Raw genomic sequence first — 13988 nt, forward strand, 5'->3', positions numbered from 1 at the left:
TACTTTTTTAACATATTAATAATTTCAGCCACAGTCACTCTATTAAAATAGTAAAAAATTGAAGTTACAAAGACTTTAAGATGTAGAAAAAATATTTGTTTCTTGTTAAATATATTTATAAGATTAGATATATAAATCAATTTTATTTTATTTGTTTTGTTTTAAAAACTTTTATCAAAACAACCATTCATCCAATTGGATGACAAGTTTTATAGTTGTTTGGCATACACAACCAAGATCCAGTATCCCCTGTCCTTATTATTTAGTTTTAAAAATATATGCTGTTACATTAAAATGTCTTACGTGTTTTCAAAAAATAAAAACAAATACATTTCATTATTACTTGGGGAAGATTGATATATATATAAAGGGTAACCACAAATCTCGCCTCACTGATCCGATCTAGAGCTTCGTAATCTCTCCAAAAGTTTCCCGGAGTGCATAAAAATACCCGAACGTGCATTGACACCCATTGCATGCAATCGAGTGACATCGAATTGATTCGAATTGCCCCGAACTGAATGCCCCGGAATTGTTCGATTTTATGCGGAGGCATTTTGATTGTTTCAGTTTGTAGACAGTGCGGCACGGGCCGCGTCTTTTGTCGGCCAATTAGCTTTAATAAAAAGTATTTCAATAAATAATGTTGACAGTGCCGAAGACATCATAATCATGGAGGGCATTTGCATTGATAAGGCTGTGGGGATCGGTTAGTTCTAAGGGACCGCCGTGGAAAGTAGCACAAATCTAATTACACGGACAAGTGGCACAACAAAAAAATAGTTTGAAAATTATGAAAAGAAACCAACATAAAGAAGCCGCTGAGAAGAAAGAAAGCCGCCTGCACATGCTGGGCAAATTAGATAATGGCATGCGCAGAATGTCCGTAACGAAGCTACTGTTCACTTTCGAAAACAGCCGGGAAACAGGAGCACTTCGGGATTACGAAATGGTATAAGGGTATATGTACATAGGTTCAAGTGGACCTGCAGGATCCCTGAAAAGTCAGCGACTTGCGGGTGTTCCAATTTTCCCACAGCTAAGCCCCGGATAATGCCACATGTGAGTGTGTTCGTGTATTCGAAAAGTCCCTGTGCGTGTGCAATGATTTTTCCCAAAACAATTGCGGATCAGGAATCACGGACTCACTTGTGTGTGATCCCCGTCCGGTCAATGGGCATTAAATTGGCTTAAATTAAGTCAAGTATGTGAGGCCATCAGGCTGAGACCTCCCTATATTCCATTTTCCATGGTTCTCCCTTCACTCATCTAATAATGGACGCATATGAGTTGTATTATCCTTATTTTTCCCTGCCTGTTTGGCGTTATTCTTTCGGCGAAACAATGACCCAGTAGCTCTGGTACTTCAAAGGGGCTCTCAAGTCGCTCACTTCGATTCTTGTCATATTGTTGACTTTTTGTTTCGTAATCCTAATAAATTTAAATGACGTGCAATGTGTACACGAAGGTCTCCTCACACGAATCCGTTGAAAAGGGTACTTGAACAGGGGCGTCAAATGCAAGAGGGGTCATTATAATGAAGGAGGTTGGTCTCGCCAGAGTATCGTCTAAGATTTTTAGTCCGTGAATACAAATATTTGAAAAAACTCGCAGTACCTTTAAAGTTAACTTAATATTATAGTTATGATATGATACTATACTACAATATTTATTAAAAATCTAAGCTTTATAAAAATTAGAGTATAAACTTTACGAAGTCTTAGGCTCTTAATATCGCAGCGTCTATTAACAGAAATCTCGAAACCCCCTTACTCTAACATTTTACTCCACCTCTGCCTTAATTCCCAGTTGAAGGCAAACAACTAATTGTAGACTTTTTAGGTAAATTCCACCCCTTTCCCGAGAGTTCTCGTTACGCAGCCAGACCGAAGAGAATAGTGTGAACCCATTAAAATTTAAATACAAAAACAATTATCAGGGAATTTTTATAATTAAATTCATAGGAACATAATGCAGACGAATAACTGGAACTCGCCCAAGATCAACGCATCAAGGCCGACATATTTTAATTATAACTTTAATAAGCCCAACTCAACACGCACTCGACGGCAAGAAGAAGAGCAGGGGACCCGGAGCAACCCTGGTTTTGGGAAATCTTGCACCCTTCCACTTCTACCCCATGCACTTCATTATTTCCCACTTTGTATTTAAATCCGTTTTGATCCTCTTGTATGTTTGTGGCTTAACTTTTTGGCTCTTTCCGCTTCTGCAACGTCGAGAAGAATAGAAACTGAAAAATCTCCCGAAGAACACCCGCACGTTGCGGGGTTCCAGGTTTCGGACCTCTTCTGACTTTTGTAACAAGATCAACATGTTGAGATCAGCAATCTGGCCAGAATCGCCGAACCAGTAGCAGGAATCAGCTGGCATTGTCTTTTCTGGGTTCCGAGTTCCTTGGGATTGATTCCTTCGTTGATCCCGCTACCGTTTGTCGGCTTGTTTAGGCCCCGAAGTTCATATATGTTCCATTATCGCATTGTTGGATCAGTTAAGATTCGCTGATCTGATGGATCGCACGACAGCCCACTGAAGTCATGTAGGTAGTTCTGGATTCTTTCCCGGGTTCCATTTGCACACCATTATGTTGCAATGTTTGCAGTTGTTTGGGATTAGCTTGCGCAAGGGATCTAGTTAAAGAACGGGATTCAGTATACTTTTCTAGAAATTGGAGAACTAAATAATACAATTTTTAAGAAATCAAAATAAACTTGCATTACTTTTACAATATAAAACTGAATCGAATCATCTAAGACAGATAAATAATTAATCTGATATAGGGGATAGATCGCCCGACTCGGAATAAAAAGTATTATTCCCAATTTTTGATTTCTACTCAACCCATTTTTTTTATATCCCCCTCCCAAATCTGTTATTATTTCCAAAAAGATTCTTCTGTTATATAAGGTTCAAAGTAAAGTTGTACTCCTTTTTCCCAATACATAATCCTCTTTCAATTATACATTTGAAAATATAAAAAATAATTAAATGTACTTAAGCGTTTTTTCAGCTTTGTGTCTGTTTGTCTTCCCAGCTTTGCTTCCCCGGAATCTTTTTTTTTATCTTCTCCGAACCCCTTTCAGAAGTCCATTAAAAACTAACCCCGTAAGAACCACTATTTTCCTTTATTTCGCGATGCACTTGAATGCTGTGCGTGCACTTAATCAACACACAAATCCTTTTAATTTAACACGCGCGCGTTTGCATCCGCGCCTGCCATAATCCTTTCAGTCTGTCGGCCATTTTGCCAAGGGGGTTACTGAGAGATATAGGGTATACATATATATGGTGTGTGGTTGGGGGGTTGAAGCACCCCTTAAGTGCCGGCAGACGCTCGCGGGACAAACACAAAGTGGCGGCATTATTTGTCGCAATCAAATGCTGATGATGTGCCTTGATTATGCGCAGCAAATGCCTGTGAAAAATGGCATAGACGACGGCAAACAATGAGGCCAGAAATCGGGGTGGTTTCCCGTTTTTACCATTTCCCATTTTGCCAGGGGTTGGGGTCTCGAAAACGTGCCAGGCGACATTGTCGCAGCATGAAGGCGAATATTATTTAAATGGCGTATAATAATGGCAGACTCCGGCTGCAGGACAGAGCATCCCGTAATGATGCGAAAGTCCGTGGAGCGGGAAAAAGGGAACTTTGGCAGGCGCTATGCTATATGGTGTAATAATCGCAGTTGCCCCGCCGACAGCTGGCAGTCCAATCAGGATGCGCCACCCAGCCGCAGCTTATTATGGCAGCCCATCTAGGACGACAGCGCAATCAGCCGGCGCTTATGGCAATTCATTTGTTTAACGACCAACGCTCGGGGCCCAGACTTTTCCCTATCTGGGCTGCCGGGGAAAAAGGGGCCCGGGAAAATGGCGACACAACCTCATCACAATTAGGGGTTGTCGGGAGGGGGATGGCCTCAAACTTAATTTAGAACTTCACAGACTATAAGTACTTTATTTTTTAAAATCTGTTCTGATGGTTCCCAAAACTTCTAAGGAAACTGTAAGTAAATTTAGATGATGGTTAAGGAAATTTTACTATGGATGATTTAAAGATCATTAAAAAAATATTCTCCCCGGATTTTTAAAAGCTTGGAATTAAGCTCTTATAGAATATTTTTCAAAATATATGTCTGATATTCAGGCAGATTTTTTTTATTAAGTGTATCCGAAGCTTTTTCAAGGTTAATACCACGTAAAGTTAACCATATTATAATTTTCATTAGTTCAAATTACAAATAATAGTTTAAATTTTTGGAAAACTATAATGACTGACGTTAAAAATGTTCAGACCCTAAAATTTTTAAGAAGTTAATATATACCCTACATCAGGTTTATCTGATTTATACCCGAAAAATCGTAGGAACAGCACTTATATTAGTTCTAATAGATTTATCTCAAAATTCCTTGTACAATTCCCTTATATACTTATAATTAAAGTGTGTCTAAATATAGATGCGCAATAAATAGAAAACATTCTGGATGTCAGATAACTTCTAGGCGGTATCTTCTTAGAGTCACAGTCAATTAATTTATTTTAATTTATGGCACATATCCGCAAAATTAAGTTACCCCTCGCAACGCACTTCGTTCAAAGCACAACTCACAAATCAACCCTCCATATCTTTCCTTTCTCTAGCTAATTTCGCTTTTATTAGGTTTGGCAATTTGTAGCCGGGTTCGTTTTTCGGAGGGCAGGCAGCCAGGGATGCTGAATGGATGGATGCTATTTGGAGGAAGGAAATCTGGGATATACATTTTATTTTTACATTTGACGTTTGCCCAACTGCCAGAGGAAGAATCGCGAACGAAATGAGGCGCAATTTACAGAGCTCGTTGCGTGTAAATTGAGTCATCTGCCAGGGCACCCCGCCAAGTCCTTGGCTCGAAAACCATCCAACCCCTCCTCATAGCAACCCCTGCCAATTGCCATTCCCATTTCCACTTTAGGTTTTTTGGCTTTTTTTTTGTTTGGCAGCGACATTTTCAAGTAACATGCACAAATTTATTTCATTTGTTGTTCCCAAACCTCCCTTTCCACAGCCCATTCCCTACTTTCAGCCAGTCATTCGAGCATGTCCGCATATCCCTATATCCCATATATCCCATATTCCCTTCACCATTCCGCGTTTTGAAAATTTACATTTTTATGAAATTTTCGTTTTTTGTTTTTCATGCATTTTTACAAATTTATACATTTGTTGGAATTTTTTATTGGCTGTCATCATTAGTTTCGATATGGCCAGGGGTTGGGGATTATATCTGGGAAGGGGACTGAACTCAAGGAATGGGGCAGTCGACAAGTGTGGGCGTGTAATTTATAAAGTGTTTGCCAGGGGGAAAATTTCGGGGGAGTATATTTATGTATATTTCGGTTGGGTAGTGTGGAAAGGGGAAAGATCTGCGATAAGGACGAGAAGAGTAATTGGTTTGGCCATCAAGTTGATAGGGGAGGCATATGTGTGATATGGATGGTGAGGTGTGGAATACCAAGAGGGCGGTACTCGCTGAAGGCTGCTTAAAGGTCTCTTGGGGTTACTCAAGCGGTTATAAGATGATCTTGGGGATTTTGAATTTGTTTAGCTGGTGCTTAACATGAATTCCAACTTGGGAATTTACTTAGCAGTGGAATAGTTAACAATAAATATAAGTATGTGTCTCAGAAGAATTTAATCGCTATTTAGAAAATTGCAATTAGTTTAACTAAGTAGTATTCATTTATAAATAATATTACCACTATCAAAATAAAGTAAGATGATTTAATCATTGTAATTATAGAACCCTGTATTCTTGTATTCGTCAATCTTTTACCTGTATTTTGGATTAGGACTATCTTGAGGTCTACATAATATACAAGTTAAGATATAGTTCTCCACGTTTTCTCCGCTATCTATACCAACTCCAACTAAATCTAAGGACCTTACTGTACAGAGGTCCTCATATCGCTCCGATCTAATCATAAATCCTGCTCGACCGTCCGGATCTGAGCGAAACGATAATGACACACGAACAAAAGTGCCTGTCAGCCAAAATATTACCAAAACGAAAGTGTCAACCAGCCAGGTCAAAGGAGGAGTGCCATCGGGAGCAGGGGAGCCTGGTGTACCGGTGAAAAGTCATAAACATTACGTTGATTTTATTTCGGCAACTACTATATTTTTTATACCCGCTGAGTCAAAGGATTGTCTGTCCTTCTGCCGGCCACGCTCGAATGCCCGTTACGGAAAGTGTCATAAAAATGCCTTGAATCTGGGATGGTTTTCCACTATTTTCCACTGTTTTGCACACACGTACTAAGCGGAGGTGATGCAGAGTGAAAAATGTTTTGGGAAAGTCTTATAATATTTAAATTTAAAAATTTGTTGAAAAATATATGATTTATAATTTGCTTAATGGAATATTTCAATAATTTTCTAACAACAACATTTGTGAACATTTAATTTAAATAATATATTTTTTATAGTAACGAAATTTTAATGAAAAGTGAATATTCTCTGAATACTTTGAGACTTTAAATTACTATAATATATGAACACTTTTTCTCAGTGCCTAGTTTGGGAGATGGAAAGGTTCGAAGAGGGATTCAGACATTTTTATGACATTTTCCCTGACTACTGTTTATTCGCTTTCTCCACGCTGCCCGCCCTTTTCCACATTTCTCGAGCACTTTTCCGACGTTTTAAACATTTCTTTTTGCCGCTGGCACTTGGCCTTTGTCAGATTTTCCCTGCGCTGTATCATGCCGTTTGTGTAATTTTTATGATTGTCAAGGATTAGATATAAATGTTTTATGATGTTGGCCCGCTACCGAAGTTGTGGACCAGAAATTGTGTTTTAATATGATTTTACGGCTTTGTGGTAACTCGAAATATTCCCAACTTGATTGGCTCCGACGTGTCGTGCCTGAAATTCCAAATTATCCGATCCTTCGCTCTGGTGCACCCTTTTTGGGGATTTAGGCTCCTCTAGGAATTTTCCTGGAAAACGGCAGGCTCATCACAGTCCAGTTGTTTGATGTTCTTAGGGCTGACACGCCCCCCTGCCCCCGAAAAACGGCTGTCAGTCGGCTACCAATTCGAATTTTCCCTACAAACAAACGCGTGAAAATGCAGCCACAAAAGTCCATGTCGATCCATCATAATTTCTAGGGTCGCGTGGATTTACAGCGCTCAAATTATGGTCAGATCGTTTTGGGGGAAAATATGAAAATAACGAGGAACTGTGAAATCGATCGATGGTATTCTGGGAACCGCAGTTAGCGATGGCGCTTGTCCTTCAATCGAGTTGCCAGAAATTAATTACATTTAAACGCTTGGCTCCCCCAGAGAGATTTCCCGTGTTTGTGCCAAAAAAAAAAGTGGGAGAAAACCCGAGAAAATGGGTCTGGAAACACACTCAATTCAAATGAATCCAAAACGCACACTCTAAACGCCAACTCATCATCATTAAAGTCAATTTTTCTCGTCTTCTGTTGTCTTGTTTTGTTGCTACTCAACAATTTCTGGCCATCGAATTGAACAAAGGAAAATTTGCCACGTTTTTCATTGTTTTCCCAGCGAGAAAAAACAACGAAAATACAAAAAGTGAAACTGCTGTTTTTTCTCTCTCCAATTTTCAGCTGAACTGGGATCGGGGAATTGGATTGTAGACTATGTGGATTTTGGATGGAGGGAGGTTCGAACTTCGGATAGGTGAAATTGCATCACGCTGTGCCTCGGTTTCTGTGGAATTGTTTGCAGGCTGGAAATTGTTGATTTTGACACCTTTCGGGCTGCTGCATTGTGTTCCTCTTTATTTCCATCTAATAAATGCATTTGTGCCCTTTTTGTTTTCCCCCGGGGCCAATGTTGCATTTTTTATGGTTTTCGTTTCGTTTTGCGAACCCAGGCAGGGGGTCAACTGCCGAATCCTCCGTTTGGTCACTTGGCCACTTGACTGCCGCTGGTCCTGCGGCATCGGGATATCTTTATTCGCTCATTAGCAGCACGATTGTACTGGCTGCAGGTCCTCGAAGTCCTGGAGCTCCTGTGGCGAGGTCCTCGCCTCGGTGGGCATGTGAAATTACCAAAAATACAAGGTAAATTGGGTTTTTCGCCAAGTCAATTATGATAAGTTCGTCGAAATGTTAGGTGTACACTTACGAGGAATCTTGTAATTAAACTTGGTTAATTTGAATTCATGGTATTTTGATCACACCTGGAATCCTTGATAATATTATTAAACCATTTTTATGTCCATCGACTTATTCAAATAAAACACTTTAAAACTTTTTTTTGAAAAAAACCCATAGTATCAAACATGGAAAATTCCCTTAATTATTTCTAAAACTCTTCCAACTTTCACAAAGTCAAAACTAAAGCTCAAATGCCGAAAATACAAATCGAAATTAGCTACACACACGTTTTGCACATTAGACCGCAAATCAAACCGACTCAGCAAAAAATCGGTGAACTTTCGATAGCATTTCGCCTTGTAATCAAAATCCATTAGTCAACATAATTACGCTTTAATGGACTCGAAAGTTGTTTATGCCTCGCGTCGAATCGAATCGAAACGAAAGCGATGTGTAAATACGCGTGGCTTAATTAGCGGCCATAAAAATTTGATAGATTTTAATCTAACACACAAGTTGTGGCTGCGATTTCTAGCCCATAAATCTCCGAGGTCTGGCGACGATTTTGAAGGCCCCATATGATAACGGAGTGTGAACTTAGCACTACCAAATATTATTTGTTTCGCCGCCAAATGTGTTTAGAAAATTTGATAGGAAAAATGCTGGCTGAGGGAATGAAGTGAGACTTTTAGCACGTCTCGACCATTGATGAACATGCTCTGATTTAGATTTGGAATTGCGATTCGGACACTACATAAATTATGCAAACTTTGTCGTGTGCCAAAAAACAAGTAACGCTCGAAAATTAACATCTAAATCGTAGCGAAAAATAACCCGGTAGCATACATATGTCATAAAACTGTCCCGATCGAAATTCAGGGATGATTGATTGGAACAGCACAATTGAATTGCATCCCTGGTGTGGAATTGCTAATGGGAATTGGATTGTATATCTTAGAAATTTACAAATTAAGAATTGCTGCTGTCTAAAACATCAGAACATTTGTAATTCTAAAATAGAAATACAAAAATAAAAAAATTATAAAGGAAAAGAACAAACCACACGAAAAGTATTTTAAAAAATCTTAAGTATATATTTGAGAAATTAGCTCTATTAAAGGGATTCCTGCCAAAAACCAACCTCTTGTTAAAAAACTTTCTACAAATCTTTATAAACTATACATTTGCACAACGACAATCCCCAACTAAATCCCCCGAACAAGGGAAATATTTAAAAGGATATCCCTGTAAGCCTCGAAAACCCTTCCGAAGTTCCTGTAAATTTGGCCAGAGTCCGCAAACAGAGACATTTCGCCACACCTGGCATTAGATTTCCATTTAGCGCTCGTTCCGGCCCAGAAATGCAACCGCAAAAACAAAAAAACTATGAATGGCAGTTTAAGCCAAATTACACAAAGGCCAAGAGCAACAACAACTGGTGGTTGAATGCGAACGGAAGCCATATGCAGAAAAGTCGGGGTAAGAGCAGAGCATTACGTTGGACCCGCCCCTTTGGAAAAGCAGCCATTTCACTCACTCACAGAGAGATATACCATATCGCTGGGGTAGATAAAATCCACAAAGTAGGGATGAACAAGATGGCTATAGGGCAGCAAGTATACTGCCTCCCGTTCTGGCCCGATAAACTGGTTTGGCCTGCTCGATAGAGAGAGAGGGCGACTTCTCAATTCTCGATTCCCAACAACTCTCATCGGCATTCGAGCAGCGCACACTTGGTGGTGTCGTAGCGCTCTCCGGATTTATTCAGACATCGAACGTCGTCGAGAGCACACGTCTATATTCCTCGTCTTCCGACCGAAACGAGCGCGTCGATCGCCATAGAGTAAAAGTTCCCGAAACCCAAAAACATCGAGTGCGTGTGTGATTTATACAGTAGAAATATATACAGAAGCGTTTCCAATGCGTCGCTTAGAGTGAGAAATATTATAAAATACCAAGAGTTAATCAAGAGAACACAAGGACTTCCCTGAGGATTACGAAACAAAGTGTTTTAACTCCCCATAAAATCCCGACAACCGCCAACATAGCCGAACTAACCGCCGTATTTATGACTAAGATGATTCCGCCGGTTCCCACCGCCGCCGCAGCCGTCATGATGCCCACGCCCAAGCAGAAGATCGGTTTCAGCATCGAGTCCATTGTGGGCAATGATGTCAGCACTGCCGGCGGCAATTCCACACCGGAGCTGTCCGGCCCCCAAAGTCCGCCGCCCGGCGAGAGAAATGGTCCGGGTTCACCGCCCCAGACGCCGCCTGCTACCTTGACCCTCATACCCGGCTCACCTCCTCACCACCTGATGGCTCCTCCTGCCCACGGACTGCCCTATCCGCATCCACACGCCCAGCAGCAGCAGCAGCAGCACTTGCAGCCAGCTCATCCGCATCCGCATCTCTCGCCCGCCCAGCAGCATGTGCTGCACCAGCACCTCCTCATGCAACAACAGCAACACCAACAGCAGCAGCAGCAGCAGCAACATCCCAAGAACCACCAGGACATCCAGGAGCTGCTCCAGCGACTGCACCACAATGCCGCCATGGCCAGCGGATTGAGTCCGCTGCAGACGCGCCTCTCCCCGGACTCGGAGCAGCCCCAACATCCCGTCTCCCTGAAGAGAGAGCGATCACCTGCCCCACCTGCCCACGAGCAGGCGGAGAATCCCGCCCAGCGCATCCAGCCACCTCATACGCCACCCAAATCCGTGAGCCCGCAATCCTCGCAGCCCTCTTCGTCGCCCACGCTGCTCATCAGTAGTCCGCATGCCACGCCCCCTCAGCAGCAGCAGCAACAACAGCCCCCTAACTACCCAAAGCCCGCCATGATGCATCCCGGAGCGGGAGCAGGACCCATGATGATGCCGGGCATGCCACCGGCTGGACTTGTGCGACCCTTTCCCATGGGACCCGGAGGGCCCCCGATGCCGCAGGGACAACCCGGAATGCCGGACATCAAGGCGCTGCCGCCCTACATCAATGCCCCGCCGGAACTGCCGCCCCAGCACAATCCTCACCTCATCGCCGCCGCCCAGTTCCAGATGGCCGCCGCTTTGCAGGCGGGTCATGTCCTGGGTCCCGCTGCCGCCGCCGCTGCTGCCGCAGGTCTGCCGCCACACGCCGCCCAGTTTATGCCCAATCCGGGCATGGCCAGGGATAGCTACCAGCTGTACCCCTGGCTGCTCAGCCGCCACGGAAGGATCTTCCCCCACCGATTCCCAGGAAGTAAGTATCTTTAGAATAAGATATACCCTAGTAGCATCTATGAAAAAAGAAAGTTCTTGAGATCTAAAAGGGTTATAAACCTATTAATCGAATTTTGTAACCCACTTATGACTATGAGGATAGGGTATCTTAACATGTTAAAACACTTTTTAACTTGTTTATATCTTGGTATTACTGCATCATAAATGATATATCACATTTGGTGATAGGGTTTACTCTGAACAAAGGATCTCTTGCTTTAAAAACTTTGTTTTGATTGTTCCTTTTGTTAATGGACTAAGCAATCCATTATATAGTCTGTAAAAATTCCATATTATAAACCGATGACTAACCGAAACCCTTTCTTCTCTGCTCTTCTTCAAGGTTTCCTGGTGCCCCCGTTCCGCAAACCCAAGCGCATCCGCACCGCCTTCTCGCCATCGCAGCTCCTCAAGCTGGAGCACGCCTTCGAGAGCAACCAGTACGTGGTGGGGGCTGAACGCAAGGCCCTGGCCCAGACCCTCAATCTCTCCGAGACGCAGGTGAAGGTGTGGTTCCAGAACCGGCGCACCAAGCACAAGCGGATGCAGCAGGAGGACGAGAAGGGCGGCGGCGAGGGATCGCAGCGTAATATGCACAACGGCAGCGGCGACGAGGACGACGACGAACTGATCGACATGGAGATGGACGAATGCCCCAGCGACGAGGAGCACGACCTGGACGCCAGTCACTAGAGTTAGAATCCGGGAGATAATCCTCCCGCGGCGGTCCGTGAGTTCCTTATCCTGGCAGATAGAGTCCAGCAGTTCCAGTTTTCGGGGTTCCCAGTCGAATTCCAGCGGAAGTAACATAGTTTGTTTTGTTGTGATATATTCTTAGAGCGTTCTTAAGGCGTTAGGCTAACTGTACTGTACATAGGAAAGTATTAGGAACCCCTCTCCACATACATTATCACCCTCTCTCAAGATCCGTGCCAAATCCTTGCGAAGAACCGAGGTTGAGTAGAGCTCAAAGAAAGCAAGTTGTTTCCTCTCTTTCCAAAAATATCTGAACAAAAACGAAAATCTTAAAAAAGAACTCTAGGCTAGACACCAACTATAACTGTACAAATTTAATGGTTTAAGCGTGTAAATATTCATGACAAGCATTACTTTTAATTAGTGAATTCCTCCTGAGCAAATCGTACTATCTATTGTATAATTCTTGTGTATTGTATGACGATCTAGCATTTATTTATGTTTAGTCTTAAGCACGAACCTCTAGAGTCGCTCAACTGCAGCTGGATATTATTTAAAGCCCATTATTATAAAGCCCTAGTTGCTAGTAACTACTTCCTAAGCCAATACAACACTGTAAGAAATACACAAAAATATTATCATATAAAATATAAAATATTCATTATGAAAAGAAATCTAAAAAAAAATGTGAGTTGGATTTAATTTGGGAACTGGGTTGGGATTATCTTTTTTTCAGCAAATTCTAAAGTAACAAAAAGAAGTATGTTTCATTGTTTTTTTAAAATCTAGTAATGATGAGATTAATATTTTATTACTCAATTATACAGTTTTATAATAACATTTTGATAAAATATTTTTTTTGACAAGAAGTAAATCTTCCAATCATTGGTATGCTATGCATGTCAGGTTGAACATTTTTTATTTAAGCTTTTTAGTTTGAATTTCCTTAAACAAAACTTTTTATCGTGTTTTTATTTCAGCATCTCCACCCCCTTTTAATTGAGTTCGTCCCACTGTGTGACAGAGTTAAAAATTATGCGCCGTCAATTAATTAACGTGTGACATTTAACATTGTTGTTGCTGTTTCTGTCCACTCGAATGGTGACAGGTGCGGCGGAGAAGGGGTTCGAAGGGGGGCTGAAAAAAACAGAGAGGGATAGCTTAAGGAGTCGGCTATAAAATGCATTTAGCGATCGTTATTTCTTATAGATTTCATAAGCATTTTAATTGCACAATTTAAAATGCAAATCGTGTTTTATTGTAGAATTTAATTGAGCGCAGTTCGTGCGAGATCAAAGGGGCGGGGGTGGTGGTTTTAAGGGGGGGTTTGGTGGGTCGACAGTAGGAGGGGCTGAGACAGCAAGGAGCTCCATTTGAAAACTGGTTAATGAACCACTCGAGGTGTGCTAATGATTTAAAAGCCCAATTTATGATCATTGGACCACAAATTTATGCGACAATTTCGAAAAGAGGCTTATCGTTATCGGCAGATCGGCAATCAGCCATCGGCTATCAGCTATCGGCTATCGAATGGGGCCTAATGAATATGCAGTGGCTAATTGCAATGGGCAAACTGCAAACTCGATTGGCCCGGTTGATATGGCTAATTAGCGGACATAACGAGTCTAATTACTAGCTGTTAACAGCACTAAATTGTGGCACTCTGTCAAAGGTCCCTCTAAATAAAATCAGGGGGATATTGCAATCGCAAAGTTTACAATTGCAAAACTAATAAATCAGAGTGGGCAAATTATATGTTCCATCGGTGATTGGAATCGCTGGCTTAGCCATATAAACCCCCGGCTAATGGCGAGTCTTGTTTGCTTAGCGGGCACGCACATTTGATGGAAACTTCGAGATTCCAGATTTTAGATTCCAGTTCGGAGATACATTTGCCCATCG

General features: G+C 41.9%; 1 protein-coding gene across 1 annotated transcript; it reads left to right on the forward strand.

The window, feature by feature from the left end:
* The first annotated feature begins 9884 nt into the window (after window positions 1–9884).
* On the forward strand, window positions 9885–12740 carry ems (empty spiracles). The gene is made up of 2 exons (XM_036818752.3): window positions 9885–11370; window positions 11734–12740. The coding sequence occupies exons 1-2, from the start codon at window positions 10203–10205 to the stop codon at window positions 12081–12083; spliced, it is 1518 nt and encodes a 505-aa protein (XP_036674647.3). The 5' UTR covers window positions 9885–10202; the 3' UTR covers window positions 12084–12740.
* The last annotated feature ends 1248 nt before the right edge of the window (window positions 12741–13988 follow it).

Source organism: Drosophila suzukii, chromosome 3 (assembly GCF_043229965.1).
Source record: "Drosophila suzukii chromosome 3, CBGP_Dsuzu_IsoJpt1.0, whole genome shotgun sequence".
NCBI classification, from domain to species: Eukaryota; Metazoa; Arthropoda; class Insecta; order Diptera; family Drosophilidae; genus Drosophila; species Drosophila suzukii.